Source organism: Eulemur rufifrons, chromosome 3 (assembly GCF_041146395.1).
Source record: "Eulemur rufifrons isolate Redbay chromosome 3, OSU_ERuf_1, whole genome shotgun sequence".
NCBI classification, from domain to species: Eukaryota; Metazoa; Chordata; class Mammalia; order Primates; family Lemuridae; genus Eulemur; species Eulemur rufifrons.
This window is the reverse complement of record NC_090985.1, coordinates 23,437,742-23,453,650: the sequence shown is the minus strand read 5'-3', so window position 1 is coordinate 23,453,650 and position 15,909 is coordinate 23,437,742. Positions and strand designations below refer to the sequence as shown.

The following is a 15,909-nucleotide window of genomic DNA, read 5'->3' as shown; positions in this document are numbered from 1 at the left end:
GTTCCCTCTGGCACTGACAGGGTAGACATTGTCAGAGCCATCTTGCTTCTGCTACTGTGAGTCCTAGAGCAAAGATGGTCTATCTGTCATCTGAAAGGTCCCTTCTGCCATGAAAATTTCAATTTGACATCTTATTTTAAAATATCCATTATTGAGTGAGTGATAGACTTTATAAAACTTTTAATTAGGAAGTATTTTTTGGGTAAAAGAATGCAGTAGGTTATTATCCTTGCATTCTTTGTGTAAAGTTGCTATGTAAGTAAAATTTTGTGGTGATATGTTGACTGTATTTCCTTGTATGGGGCTGTGGACATTGTCTACCTCTACACTGGTGTTTCTTTGGTGCAAATCTTATAGGAAAATATCCTTGCTGTACTATTATTGTCTGAGATGACTGGTGTGGTGGAAGCATCTTCTGTTGTGCAGTCTGGCCTGGGGTGATGGGTTCACTGAAAACATTGGTGAAAGTGGGGAATCACCAGGTGAACTATGTGAACAACAGAATTTTAACCAAAGCATATGAATGTACACACATTCTCTGATCTTTGTGTACGGGTCTCCTGTGTTTCCTTTATTGGCCACCTAATACTGTGTCATCTACAGTTTTCAGTTTAGACCAGGGGTTGGCCTGTTTTTCCAAATAGAGTTATATTGGGATGCAGCCCTGCCAGCTTATGTATTGTCTGTGGCTGCTTTTGTGGAACAGTGGCACAGCTGACTACTTGTAACGGTGACTGTATTGCCTATAGAGGCTAAAAATACTTACCATCTGATCGTTGAAGAGAAAGTTTGCCACTCTTTGGTATAGATTATTTAAAATAGGATGGTAACATGGTCACTTACAGAGCAATCTGATTTCTTCCGTCTGATTTTTTTTCTCATCTTTTATAGTTTTCCCTTATACCTAACGTGACAATTTTGTTTTTTAGCAATTCACTTTTTTTTGAGTTTTTGTGAAGTATTTGGCTTAGTTTTTAGTGTTAAAAAATTATTTACTTTTGCAGTTGCCTTTTGTCGCTTTATGTACTATTTAACCAAATTACGTAATTGCACTGACAGTTGGGAAAAAATACAGTGGTATAGTTGACCAGTGGTCAGCACGGTTGGAACAGAAGCACGCAACCACACTGGAGAGTGATCAGCGAGCTATAGTGTGCCGTGAGCCTCAGTTACAGTGCTTGTTTGAGGCAACGGGGGATTTTGTTCTGTGTTCAGCATTTAGTTGAAGTAGTATCATTGAACCCAACCTAGTAATAGTCAGGACTCAGTTTTTCATGTAATTAAAACGAAAAGAAAACCCAGCTTTCCCTTTCTTAATTGCTTCTATATCAACTCGAAGTGTAAAGTGGATTTCATTTGGTCAATAACCACTCGTGTAGTGTTAACTGTGTACATCGATGGTCTAGATTTGTGTGCATTATTGGCTCTATTATTTTCAGCCATTTAAAATTTTTCGTTAAAATGCATAGTTATTTTTACCTAGATGCATTTGTATTTTTTAGGGCAAGTGTGGTCTTGGGGAGATGGTGACTATGGGAAATTGGGCAGAGGTGGTAGTGATGGCTGCAAAACACCAAAGCTGATTGAAAAGCTTCAAGACTTGGATGTTGTCAAAGTCCGCTGTGGAAGTCAGTTTTCGATTGCTTTGACGAAAGATGGCCAAGTTTATTCATGGGGAAAAGGTGACAACCAGAGACTTGGGCATGGAACAGAGGAACATGTTCGTTATCCCAAACTCTTGGAAGGCTTGCAAGGTAAGTGGAGATATATAAACTTTTAAAACCTTTTGGGGACAGTTTCTTTAGTAATCTTTTAAAGTTTGCAGGATTTTTTTTTCTTAAACTGACATTCCATGAATGGACCATCATTAGAAACTTTTACTAGCATCTTGGTAGCGATAGATAATAATTGGAAAGTGGTTTGTCTGTATTAAAAAGTGGCCTAGATTTATTCTCACCAAATTTAATTTGAAACCCATTCAGTTTTACTAATATTGGAAAGCTCTTTTTGTGGCAGGGACCCATTCATCACTCAGCAAGCTGGACTCAGTGAGGGTAACTTCTATTGGTGACAGAAGTTGTGTGTACTTGTACGGTAGATACTGCTGACACCATGGGTATGCCTGTGCAGTGGACCACACTGGGATGTGGAATTGGGTCCACCTGGGGTGCTCTCAGTTGGACTTTTCCTTGGTGGATGAATCCTGTTTGATTGGTTGGAAAGGTGTCCAGCATGCATCATTGCTGGAGGGAACAGTTGGAAGCCAAGGCTTGTAGGTGTAAGTGCAGGCACCGGCACAGTGTGGGCCACCAGTGCAGGCAGAGAGGATGGGAGCATCTGGGAGAAGGCCCAGGAACGCTCTTAATGTACTCCTACTGGAGAGGTCATACTGTAGGAAGTGGGAGGGCCATCAAAACCATGAGGATTGGGCTGTAGGAGGGACTTTTTAAAGGAGAAAACTGGGTTTTTCCGCACTACTTGGCCTGATGGTTGATAGATGGTTTCCATCCTAGTAGGGAGGTGATGAGTACAGGTGAGTTGACAAGAAGGCAGGGAAGAAGGAAGAAGTCAGTGAGAGTGCACCAGGTGGGGTCTGTAGTGTATTCTCTGTTCTAGGGATGGGCCTGGCCGTGTTCTAGCACAAGTTTATTCACAAATCCAGGCTTTGGGCTGCATTTTGTGTGAAGCCCGTAGCCTGTTGGATCCTTGCACTACAGTACATTCTTCTTTGTTCATGTTTTTGCTTCTATATCCAGGGGTTTTGGAAGTGGAACTTTTAAGTGGGACATGCCAGTTACTTTCCGCATCAGTTTTATTTTAAAGCATGTTAATACCTTGATGACTAGGAGTTTTCTGTGCTTATATGGTATTTATTATTTTTCAAGCTTCTGAGATAAGTTGTAGAGTAATATAGTTTACTGTATGTCATGGAAGTGTATTTGAATTTCATTTGCCTTCTTGTTTATGTTTCCTTCTATTAGTAAAGGAAATCAACTTTATTACAAAGGAAATCAATTTATTAGAGGCAGAAATAGCTTAGTATGAGAGTATTTAAATGGTTGATAAAATCTTTTTTGGTTGCTGTTGTTAACTTATGGTAGGCTCTTAAGGTATAATTGTTCCCTTACTGTAGTGTAGAGATTTTCAGCTGAATTATTTTATATGTTGACATTTCTGAGAAACACCCCTTGTGTTGGTCATGTTAGATTTACTAACGAGGAAATCTAACACTATTTAAATAGAAAAAAATGTTTTTTAACATTTATATCATATAACTGAGAGAAAAACAGATTTCTTTCTTTCTTTTTTTTTTTTTTTTTTTGAGACAGAGTCTCACTCTGTTGCCCAGGCTAGAGTGAGTGCCGTGGCGTCAGCCTAGCTCACAGCAACCTCAAACTCCTGGGCTCAAGCGATCCTTCTGCCTCAGCCTCCCATGTAGCTGGGACTACAGGCATGAGCCACCATGCCCGGCTAATTTTTTCTATATGTATTTTAGCTGTCCATATAATTTCTTTCTATTTTTAGTAGAGACGGGGTCTCGCTCTTGCTCAGGCTGGTCTCGAACTCCTGAGCTCAAACAATCCACCCGCCTCAGCCTCCCAGAGTGCTAGGATTACAGGCGTGAGCCACCGCGCCCGGCCGAGATTTCTTTTTAAGAAACCTTTCTCAGTGAAGAGTGTGCTTTCCATGGTTATACCAAGGTCAGGAGAATATGATCTAATAGTTAATTAAAAATACACCTATTTCTTTCTGAATGAAAATCTGAGTAAGGAGGAGAAAAAATAACATCTTTTTCATATCCTAGCATTATTCCATTTGTAGACTGTGGGTCTTCACAAATGGTAGTTGACAAAGCACAGGAGTTTTAATCACATGCTCGAAGCAAATGAATTGTGCTTAATATTAAAACAACAGATTATCTTCAACAATGCCTCTGACCTGAATGGCTGGGTACAAATATCCTTCTTGTAACAGAATTCATAGGATTCATAGGCTTGAAGCTGCATCTGCATCCCTCTTCCCTTGTAGGGAAGAAAGTGATTGATGTGGCTGCGGGCTCCACCCACTGCCTGGCTCTGACCGAGGACAGCGAGGTCCATAGCTGGGGGAGCAATGACCAGTGTCAGCACTTTGACACCTTGCGTGTGACCAAGCCGGAACCTGCTGCACTACCAGGACTGGACACCAAACACATAGTGGGAATTGCCTGTGGGCCTGCCCAGGTACTGAATATAGAGCTTACTTTGGTATTTTGTAGAATTTTGGTTTCTACTTGTTCATTGTTAGTTTATAGAAAAATCATGGATTTTTTTTTTGTTGTCCTTATATCCTGCATTGTACTAAACTCACTTATTCTTTGAGCTTCATTGTAGTTTTCTTCATAGACACTTACACCGTTTATATAGGGACAGTTATATTTCTTCCTTTCTAATCTCTATGCCTTTTATGTTTTATCTTTGCTTTATTGCCCTGGCCATTGCTGCCAATCTGATGTTGAACAGGAGGGGTGAGAGTGGGCACCCCTACCTTGTCCATGATCATAGGGGAAAGGCAGTTAAAAGTCTTTCACCATCAACTATGGTAGCTGTGTGGTTTTTTTGTAGATGCCTTATTATCAGGTTAAGGCAGTTTGCTTTAATTCCTAATTTTTGGAAGGTTTTTTTTTTAAATCCTGCATGAATGTTGACATTTGTCAAATGCTTTTTCTTTTCCAATGCGATGGTCATGTAGTTTTCCTTCCTTAGTCTGTTAATATGGTGGAATACATTAATTGATTTTTATATAGGAACCATGCCTTACATTACTGGGTTAGACTTAGACTAGTAATTCTATTGCTGAATTTGATTTGCAAATACTTTGTTGAGGATTTTTCTGTTCATGCTCATCAGGGATGTTGGTTTGTGGTTTTCTTTCTTTGTCTTACTTTATATCAGGGTAAAGCTGGCCTCATACAAAATATTGGCATGTTTTCCCTCCTCTTCTGTTTTCTAGAAGGGATTGTGTAGAATTAGTGTTATTTCTTGTTTTAATGTTTGTCTGTGAATTGATCTGAGCCTGGGGATTTCTTTCTTTAAAGATTTTTAACTACAAATTCAATTTCTTTAATAGATATAGAACTATTTAGGTTATCCATTTCTTCGTGGGTGGGTTTTATTGGTTTGTGCACTCAGGAATTGCTCCATTTCATATAAGTTGTCCCAATTTTTGTGTGTAAAGTTGTCCTTAGTATTCTCTTACCTTTTGAAGTCTGTGTGGTCTGCAATGATGTCTCTTCTTTCATTCCTGATACTGATAATTTGTATCTTTTCTGTTTTTTCTTTGTTAGTTTTGCTAGAGATTTATCAATTTTGTTGATCTTTTCAAAGAACCACTCTTTAGTTTCACTAATTTTCCTGTTTTTTTTTTTTGCTTTTGATTTCATTGATTTCTCCTCTTGTTATTGGTTTTCCTTTCAGCTTGCTTTGGGTTTGGGTTTGCTTTGATCTTTTTCTAGTTTCTTAAGGTGGAAGCTTAGATTGTTGATTTTAGTTTTTTTTCTTTCATAGTATATAAGTATTTGATGCTATAAATTTTCTGCTATGCAGTGTTTTAACGGCACAGTACCTATATTTTCATTTTTGTTCACTTCAAAATATTTTCTAATTTCTCTTGAGGATTGCTCATGGATTATTTAAGTATGTTATTTAATTTTCAAGTGTTTGGAGATTGTTCTGTTATTATTTTGTTACTGATTTCTAGTTTAATTTCTTTGTGGTCAGAGAAGAAACTGTATGATTTTACTTCATTTAAGTTTGTTTAGATTGGTTTTATGTGTCAGGATGTCTTCTATCTTAGTGAACGTTCTCTGTGTGCTTAAAAAGTATGCATTTTGTTGTTGGGTGAAAATGTTCTATAAATGTCAGTTAAATCCAGCTTATTGATGGATTGTATAGTTCTTGTAGATCCTTGCTGATTACTTGTTCTCTCTCTTACAAGGAAGGTAGTATATATTTATTAATATCTAACATTTTATTGCTTACTTAGAATTACTGCTGTACCACTTCAAGTGGATTGAGATCCTCACTGCTATCCATTAATGTGCAATTCATAATTTTGACAGTGAAAAGACTTTTTAAACCTTTTTTAATTTTTTAGGTGTGGCAAAATGAAATGGGGCTAGTGAAATGGGAGAGGAAATTGAAAGCTGATTGTATGAGTATGTGAGCTAGACAATCATGGAAGTACAATGCACTTGGGCAGTTAGAGGGAGGATAAGTAATAATTTAAGGCATGTTCATCATACATAGTGATGAATCTCTCCTGTGGAACAGATCAACAGCTGAATTTGGAGATTCATTGTAGGTTCTTCTGTTTCCTCCGCAGAGCTTTGCTTGGTCATCTTGTTCCGAGTGGTCCATTGGCCTCCGTGTCCCTTTTGTGGTGGACATCTGCTCAATGACTTTTGAACAGCTGGATCTCCTGCTGCGGCAAGTGAGTGAAGGAATGGATGGCACCGCTGACTGGCCCCCACCCCAAGAGAAAGAGTGCATGGCCGTGGCCACGCTGAATCTTCTACGTCTTCAGGTGGTATTGATTTCCCTTCCTCCTGCTCCTTTTGTAAGTGTCTTAGGGATTTGTAAGAATGTTTATGCATAATGAAGGTATGGGTTCTAACCTGTTAGGTAAACTGCTAATGAAAAACTGAAGTATTTTAAAGTAAAATTATGATGGAGTAATGTGTGTGAGGCTTAAAAGTCTCAATCCGGTTATTTTGTTTATCCTGGAAGTCGGTCTCTGCATGCAGGTAAGAGTGTGTGGATTATGTTATTTCTATTGTTATTTCAGCTTGTTGGCATTCATTGGGGCAGGCAGTCTTGGATTTACTATTGTTGTGTATGGAGAAATGACTGGGTGAGATAGCAAATGATTGAGAGAGAGACAGAGCTGAGCTGAGAGACCAGCACTAGCCAATCTCTCCTCTAGACTATGAAAACTCTGTTCAATAAGCTCAGCTCCCTGCAGCAGCACCTTCGCTGCCTCACAGTGGAGGTTCGGGTTAAGCGTCAAAATAAAAGCTACAGAAATCTTCCTCCCTCTCTCCCCCTGGTAAAGCTATAACTGAAATCTTTGGTATAAAATCCTATAACTTTATGACAACACAGTTTTTCTGGACAAAATAAGTTTTCCCTTTTATTACACAATGATTTCTGTGTAACACATCACGTCCCTTTTTCATCCCCTCCCCTTTTTGGCATTGGCTTCTAGAAAGCACAGAACTGAATGTGATATTCAATGCAGTAATTAGAGGTTTGGAGCATATTTATCTTCTTCCGAAGTCTTCTGTGGCAGCTCATTTGTTAGCAACACCTGTGGTTAGCAATGTCTATGATGTCTTTTCTATGGATGTGCCCAGCTTGTCACTGCCATGGTTTGCATTGCTGTTGCTGTTCTGGTCAGTGCTGTGGAAACTGACCTTGTATATGTCTCAGGCTGTCGAGATGTCCTCAGAGGTCAGTTTTGTATTCACCTCTCCCGGGTTCTTTGGGCTTCACAGGGTCTAGATGAGTTTTGGTGTTCATTTCTTAACGTGTAATATCCGTACCTAGATGATCAGTATACATTTGATTTCACATCTGCGCACAGGCTGAATTCTTGTGGGGTCTTTTTCTAGCCAAAGCCTGGTATGGGCAGTGTATTGCCCTCTGGCTGTGGTTGGCTGACAGGCAGGTGATCCTGAGCAGCTCCCAGTCTTCTGCAGGAAGCTCAGGTTCAGTGGGTTGCTGTGGGCAATTGAGGAGCCTCCCCATTCCCCTGTGGGAGGTTGGACTGAAGCCCAGAGGCTTGGACCAGCTTTCAGAGCCCAGAATCTCTTGCCTCTTGCTGTGTGTGTCTATGTGGGGTTCTGGTTTTGCCCTTTAGGAGTTTCCTTATGTACTCTCAGCTTGGCTGTCTAATTTTTAACCTTTTTTCTGGTTTTATTATATCCATTATTTCTCTATGTTTGGTGTAGATTGTCAGGGGTGGGGTAGAGGTTGCTGCTTCTACATTGTTTAGCCCTCTCTCTTGATCTTGAACTTTTCCACGTATGCATTCATAGCTGGGTTAAAAAAAAATTCTTCTTATAAAATACCTTAAAATGGATTCTCAGCAACTGTGGGTAAGATTTTTTTAGTCCAATTTTTTAAAATACATATACTGACAAATTATTTTGTTTATTTAAAAAATACTTCAAATTGAGTTTTAGTCTTTAATAAGATTTTGAAATGCATTCATTTTTAGAGGTTCTAAGTAAAAATTGTTTTTCTCCTTTCAGTTGCATGCTGCCATTAGTCACCAGGTTGACCCGGAATTCCTTGGTTTAGGTCTGGGCAGCGTCCTCCTGAACAGCCTGAAGCAGACCGTGGTGACCCTGGCCAGCAGCGCGGGTGTGCTGAGCACCGTGCAGTCAGCTGCTCAGGCTGTGCTGCAGAGCGGCTGGTCTGTGTTGCTGCCCACTGCTGAGGAACGGGCCCGGGCGCTGTCTGCTCTCCTGCCCTGCGCAGGTGGGTTTGGGTGGGGAGTGGGCACAGGTGGGGGTGCCAGGAGGGGATGGCGCTTCACTCAAATTGGCAAAAACACTTTTCCTTTTCCAGTTTCAGGCAATGAGGTGAACATAAGTCCAGGTCGTCGATTCATGATTGATCTTCTGGTGGGCAGCTTGATGGCTGATGGAGGGTTAGAGTCGGCCTTAAATGCAGCCATTACTGCAGAAATCCAGGTATGGCCCTGGGAGCTCACATTAGCCGACATGGTGTTGCTACCTGGCAGTGAGCTGAGATTGAAAACACCATACTCACACACAAAGGAATAACCTATTGCCAGAATTACTGAAAAAACTGAAACACAAAACTTTTAGTCACATAATTATTTTTTTTTAAATTAAAACTATTTTGTCCTAGTTTAAAAAAGTCATTGAGGTATTATTTAAGTGTGATAAAAAGCTTCTACTTGAAAGTATCTGTTTCAGTGAATTTGACAGATGTCCTTTTCATCATATAGATCATTCCCGTCACCCAGAAAGATCCTTGTGCTCTTGGCCCCCTCAGATTAGAGTAATTTTGCCCACTCTAAATGTCACATAAATGGAACCATATAGGATATACTCTTTCAAGTCTGCTTTTCTTTTGCCTCATATAATGATTTTCAGATTCATTTATGTTGTTGCATGTATTGTGACTTTGTTTTTGTTGTTGAGAAGTATTTCATTGTATGGTTATAGCACTATTTGTTTTTCCATTCTCCTATTGAAGCACATTTGATTGTTTCTGGTTTTGACTATATAGGCTGCTAGGATCATGTTATGTACAAGTCCTTTAGTGAACATATATTTTCCTTTTGGGTGAATATTTTGTAGTGAAATTTGCTGGGTCCTAGGGGTAGTGTGTGTTTACAGTTTCTCAGAGTGGCTTTGCTGTTTACATGTGAACCAGTGTGTGTTCTATCACCAGAGTGATAGACTTCGTGTGTCGGGGGCAGATCACTGTTTGTGAGAGTCAGTAGCAGGGATAAAGATTTTAGGGATTTCACAGAAGGAGACTGGTCATTGGATCCAAAGGAAGAATAGCCTGTTTAAAAACTGAGCCTCTGAGCAGTGGGGTTTCCAATGGAGGGTGGGGGCCAGTGTCGGTGGGTGGGTGTGTGGTCAGCACACGAGGCTAGGACAGCTAGGCATTGGGGTCAGGGCCCAGCCCAGTGAACCTGCACACTTGCTGATGAGATCTCTGGTAACCAGTTTCTGTCTTATGAATTACAGGATATTGAAGCCAAAAAAGAAGCACAGAAGGAAAAAGAAATTGATGAACAGGAAGCAAATGCCTCAACATTTCATAGAAGTAGGACTCCATTGGATAAAGACCTTATTAATACTGGGATCTATGAATCTTCTGGTAAACAGTGTTTACCTCTGGTTCAGCTCATACAGCAGCTTCTTAGGTAAATAGTATTAGCGGTATTAAATTTTAAATAGGTAATTATTGGTTTTTATATTAAGATAGTGAAATCTAGCCGGAGGGTCTCACATACGTATTTGGCTGTTGAAGAAATATTCTGAGAATTACTCAGGATAGGCTTTAGGGTAAAGAGCAGACTTTTAAAAATACAGATCATTGGAGAGGTTGGAGTGTGTGAGGAGATTCTAAAGACTTTCCTGGAAGAGAAATTGAAGAATTGGAGTGTGCAATGAGCCTATAAAAAGATTCTCATTCTCATTAATAAACAGGTAGATGGAAGTGAAAATCCTTGTGGTAAAATGATTTTTTTTTAAACCGGTTGTATTATGGTTTCATTCTGTTAATACATGTTATAGATTTATATATGTTACTTTTTAAGATAATTTTTAATTTAAAAACTAAAGAAAATGAAGGAATGGTGAGTGTTATTTTGGAAGACCAAATCAGGAGGAGGTAAGAATGAATCAGAGGCTGACTTTGGCAAAGGCCAGAGACACTGTTATAAAAGGTCATTCAAAAGAGCAAAGAAACAAAGTGAAACGGATTGGTTCAAATCACATTGCACAGTTGGAGTTGAAGCCTGTACTCTTTTCTTGGCTGCCATGTTCTTTGGACATAGTTATCCTGACCTGGGGCTGTTTGTACATACCATGGTCTTCCTTCCTATAGTCCCTAAGCCTGGGGTACCTCCTGAGTGGCCCACCACAGTGCTGCCCTAAAGTAAGTGCTCAAGGCAGACTTGTAAGGCAGATGCAGCAACGCGGGTAAGTCTTGTCTTTAAGAATAGTATCACGTTTACATTTGAAATGCGGCTTTGGACAGAAAATAGTGACGTAATTGTTTTTCCTTTTAGAGGTTTGTACAGAAGTATTTCTTTTTAAGATCCTCTATCATTTTGGACCATTCCACACAGCTTCATAGGAGCACATTTATAAAGCACAGGGGCATCTTCTGTGTTCCTCTGTGCGATTTTGACTGAGGCTGTGCTTGTTGCAGAAACACCTGACACACGTTGCGGGAGAGAAGACAGCTGCAGGTCACCTGCATGCGTGACCTGTGATACTAGTTGATGTTATGATTTACCCTCTGCCCTTTTTCTTTTTAATAGAAATAACTTGTTTAATTTTGCAATCATCTTTTTCCTACGTAGAAACATTGCTTCTCAGACTGTAGCCAGATTGAAAGACGTTGCTCGTCGGATTTCGTCGTGTCTGGACTTTGAGCAACACAGTCGTGAAAGATCTGCTTCATTGGATTTGTTACTGCGTTTTCAGCGTTTACTTATCAGTAAACTTTATCCAGGAGAAAGTATTGCTCAGACTTCAGATATTTCTAGTAAGTTGCTTAAAATGTGTGTTGTCTATGTATTTGGGCTTTTTATTAGTTTGGTACAAAAGTAATTGTGGTTTTGGACCGTGAATTCTAAATCATAACTAGGCTAAAACACATCTTTATTAATCAAAGTAGGAACCATTACAATCAACACATTTTTGCCAACGTGAAATAAGTTTGTTTATTCCTGTAGTGTAAAAATCCGTGCTTCGAGATTCGACGAACTCTTGGAAAGCATTTTCTGCATCCTGCTCGTTGTGGAAGCATTTTCCCTGCAAAAAGTGGTTGAGATGCTTGAAGAGAAATGGTAGTTGGTTGGCGAGAGGTCAAGTGAATGTGGTGGATGAGTCAAAACTTCATAGTCCAATTCGTTCAACTTCTGAAGTGTTGGTTGTGCAACATGCGGTTGGGCATTGTGAAGAAGAATTGGGCCTTTTCTGTGGACCAGTGCTGGCTGTAGGAATTGCAGTTTTTGGTGCATCTCATTGATTTGCTGAGTATACTTCTCAGATGTAATGATTTCACTGGGATTCGGAAAGCTGTAGTGGATCAGACCGGCAGCAGACCACCAAACAGTGACCATGACCTTTTTTTGGTGCAAGTTTGGCTTTGGTAAGTGCTTTGGAGCTTCTTCTTGGTCCAACCGCTGAGCTGGTCATCGCCTGTTGCCATATAAAATCCACTGTTCATTGCATGTGACAATCTGATCAAGAAATGGTTTGCTGTTTGGTACAAGAAGAGAAGATGACACTTCAAAACGATGATTTTTTGATTTTCCGTCAGCTTATGAAGCACCCACTTATCAAGCTTTTTCACCTTTCCAATTTGCTTCAAATGCCAAAGGACCATAGAATGGTCGACGTTGAGTAGTTCTTTGGCAACTTCTTGTGTAAGTTGTAAGAGGATCAGCTTTGATGATTGCTCTTAACTGCTCGTTGTCAACTTCCAATGGCTGGCCACTACACTGCTCATCTTTAAGGCTCTCGTCTCCTTTGCAAAACTTCTTGAACCACCACTGCACTGTACATTCGTTAGCAGTTCCTGGGCCAAATGCGTTGTTGATGCTGTGAGTTGTCTCTGCTGCTTTAGTCTAACATCATTTCCATAGTCTAAAATAAATATAAACAGCAAGTCATTAGCAAAAAAACATAAAATGAGAACTGTACCTTAAAATGATATATAACACAACCACATTTGTTTAAGAATGTATTCCAGTATCAAATGGCAAATGTCAACAGTGCTAAAACCGCAATTACTTTTGCATCAACCTAATAAGATTTTTGATGTGTCTGTTCTGTATGCCCGGATGTGTAGTTCTTATACTGTTAAATGCATTAAATTGGGGGCTTCATTTTGCATATATTTTTTTGGTCAAATATTTCTATCTTAGACTCATCAATATTTTTAATTTCATTGTCTTAACATTTAAATTCTTTAGACATCAGAAATGGGATTCTATACATTCAGTTTGGTGTTACAGAGGATTTGTCAGATTTGCTCCATGTGTTAGTTAGGGAATGTTAGAGACTAACATGATGTGGGAACCAGATAGCGAGAGACTTCCTATGTCACACTGCGGAGCCAGCTGCGTATAGTGGGAAGGTTTGTCATCATCAAAGGAAGACTGAGTTTTGGTTATAGGTCCAGTTAATAGCTGTTAGACATTGGATTAAGTCTCACGGGGCCAAGATTTCTCACCTGTAGAATTGAGATAACCCCTGAGAGATGCCTGTGAGGATCAAACTCAGTGCTGCGCATGTACTTAGAGGGAGTGGTGCCTTTCCACAAGCACCACGGCAGTGGCTGGCTCTCCATGAGGGAGCTTTCTCGGTCAAAGATGGGAGGGTCTGCCGCCTTTGTTAATATTTTTGTAGCTAATTTTTCCTAAAGTAACTTAATTACCTCCTGAAAAGTGTTAGGCACTTGTCAATGATGGAAACTTTCAGATGTAAATAGGTGAATTTGTAGTTTGGAAGAGGTGACCATTTTGAAGACTAAAGTCAGAAGGACTGAAAAGCTATTATTAATAAGAACCATGTAGGCAGAAAAATTAAAGATTTTATGAGACTGAAAAGTGCTTAGCTTTGTTTATTGGGAATAATTTATAAACTTTAAGAAAACAAACATTCGTATACTGGATATAAAGTTTTAAAAATAAGCCAGCTATGGTGGTGCATGCCTGTAGTCCTAGCTACTTAGGAGGCAGGAGGAGCTCTTGAGCCCAGGCGTTCCAGTCTAACCTGGGCAAAATAGCAAGACTCCATCTCTAAAAAAAAAAAAACCAAAAAAAAAAAAAAAACCCCCTGTAAATTGTAACTTTTATAACTTTTGCATTTATATACCCAAAGTTTCTAGGTATTACACATATAGTTCTGGTTATAAAATACGACGTAATCAAATTCACTGTTTTTCCAGTTATGGGCTATAAGAGCCATGGACTAAGGGTTAATAGGCTCCTATTTGAGAAAACTATTACAGGGAAAAGGTGTGTAGAGGGGGGAGCGGGGGAATAGTGGAGCAGTTAGTTTACAGAATAAATTTTGAATAGTGAAAATGAAATTTTCTACAATCTTTCTTTAAGGCCCTGAGCTAATGGGTGTTGGCTCCTTGCTGAAGAAGTACACAGCCCTTTTGTGCACACACATTGGTGATATACTGCCTGTGGCAGCTAGTGTCGCTTCCACCAGCTGGCGGCACTTTGCAGAGGTGGCCTGCATCTTGGAAGGGGACTTCACGGGTACCTTTCTTGTTTCCTACCTGTGGGCTTATGTTTATTTCAGGAGATTGATGAAAGCTGAAATGTATCCTTTCTTAATAAAACTGCATTTACTGTATAATTTTTTTAGTCCTCCTGCTTTTCTCCTTTGGTTTTGTTAGTTACTAGCAATTCTGTGTATCACTTGGTATGGGACTCATATCACTGTAAATATAATTGGTGATTTAGATTTATACTTCCATTATTAATACTTTAGTAATGAGGTCAAGGGTAATTGTCTAATTTTATTTTGATGGCATAAAAATTAGTCGACCCTTTCAAAACCTTAATAAATTCCAATGTTACCTAATATTTTTTAAAGTTAATTTTTTGAGGTTAGAGAATTATTTTTGAGTGCTTTTTTTCTGATGGTAAACATTACAGTAGACATTTAGTTTTCTGAATAAAAGACTGCAAGTTCATAGTTCTGTTTTTGAAACATAGTGTTTTTGGAAAATATTTTTGTAACTCAAAAGGGCTTTGTTTGATAGCTATACTTGTCTCTTTCAGAATAGAAAATAATCCTCTAGAGATATGCTAATGGACAAGCATTCCTTATTTTGTAACTTATCAGAATTTAAACATAGAGGAAAGTTATAATATAAATTGCTTTTGTAGGATGAACACTTTTATTTAAATTTTATTTTTTTCTTTTTAAATGCAGGCGTTCTCCTTCCAGAACTAGTAGTTTCTATAGTGCTTCTGCTCAGTAAAAATGCTGGCCTTATGCAAGAAGCTGGAGCTGTTCCTCTGCTGGGTGGCCTGTTAGAACATCTGGACCGGTTCAACCACCTTGCACCAGGAAAGGAAAGGGATGATCATGAAGAGTTAGCCTGGCCTGGCATAATGGGTATGGCATCTTAACTTAATGGACTTTTACTGAGGAAAGTTTTGTCCTTGTGTAACCTATTCTTGCCTTTCCATTTGAAAGAATATTTTACAAAGGAAGACCAATTATTTGCCATTTCCATTGATGGTAGTATAAGTGGAAGATGAAGATAATCCAATTCAGGAGATATTTGGCTTATGTTTAAGGAAGAGTTTTCGTTTAGTAATTGTTAAATCCTGAAATGCACATTTTAGAAAGTTCTGGAAAACCCTTTCCTGGGAGGTGCCTTCAGAAGGTACTATTGAGGTGGTTTTATATATAGTCAGTTCAGGAGGCAGAAATTGATATGGGAAGACTTTCCAAAGTCATCTATGTTATTTGATGTTAATGAGATAGGGAATTCCTGGAGTCAGCTGAGCACTTCCCTATAGGCACTGTCTGTAATGCATATCAAATTGAAATGAAACTTTTCTTCTCAAAATTTTGAGCTTGGGCATTTTTGAATCCAAGTCACCATCATGTATGCTTCTGGTTTTCTGGACTCAGAATTAATAAAAGTAGTGGTTAAACTTTTATTTTATATGAAAACTTTAGGTGGGCTTTTTCTTCTTCTCCCATTTAGACCATCATCTTCATAACATGGAAGCTTAAAACAAGAGTTAGCAGTTGTCCTGAGGAAAATAGTCTTAGGATATTTAACATAGTTTAAAATTTTTTAATACTTTTGGCACCATTCTTAACTTTTTGTTCAGGAATGAACTTAAATGGTTATTTATTATTTTTGTCTCTATACTACATATGGTTGAGGGCATTAATTGGATTAGCAGTTTACTTATTTTAAAGTCCTTTTTAAATTGTGAAGTATAACACATACACAGAAGTACCCAATGCATCTTTGTGCTTGATCACAAAGAAAACCAGGTTCTCCATGCAGGCTAAGAAATGGATCTTGGCAGGACCCTCCCAAAACACTGCCTCTATCTCCCTGAAAGGTGTCCCCCTCTTCAGGCTGTGTGGTTGTCACC

At 39.1% G+C, this 15,909-nt stretch overlaps 1 protein-coding gene across 2 annotated transcripts in view; it reads left to right on the top strand.

The window, feature by feature from the left end:
• HERC2 (HECT and RLD domain containing E3 ubiquitin protein ligase 2) overlaps positions 1–15,909 on the top strand; it is a 173,742-nt gene that overhangs the window by 45,629 nt on the left and 112,204 nt on the right. For both annotated transcript variants that reach the window (XM_069466707.1, XM_069466708.1), the window contains 9 exons: positions 1,503–1,754; positions 4,030–4,223; positions 6,364–6,564; positions 8,294–8,522; positions 8,613–8,737; positions 9,773–9,951; positions 11,119–11,303; positions 13,882–14,037; positions 14,720–14,905. In XM_069466707.1, the coding sequence (XP_069322808.1) occupies positions 1,503–1,754; positions 4,030–4,223; positions 6,364–6,564; positions 8,294–8,522; positions 8,613–8,737; positions 9,773–9,951; positions 11,119–11,303; positions 13,882–14,037; positions 14,720–14,905 (1,707 nt within the window). The remainder of the gene's footprint in view (positions 1–1,502; positions 1,755–4,029; positions 4,224–6,363; positions 6,565–8,293; positions 8,523–8,612; positions 8,738–9,772; positions 9,952–11,118; positions 11,304–13,881; positions 14,038–14,719; positions 14,906–15,909) is intronic.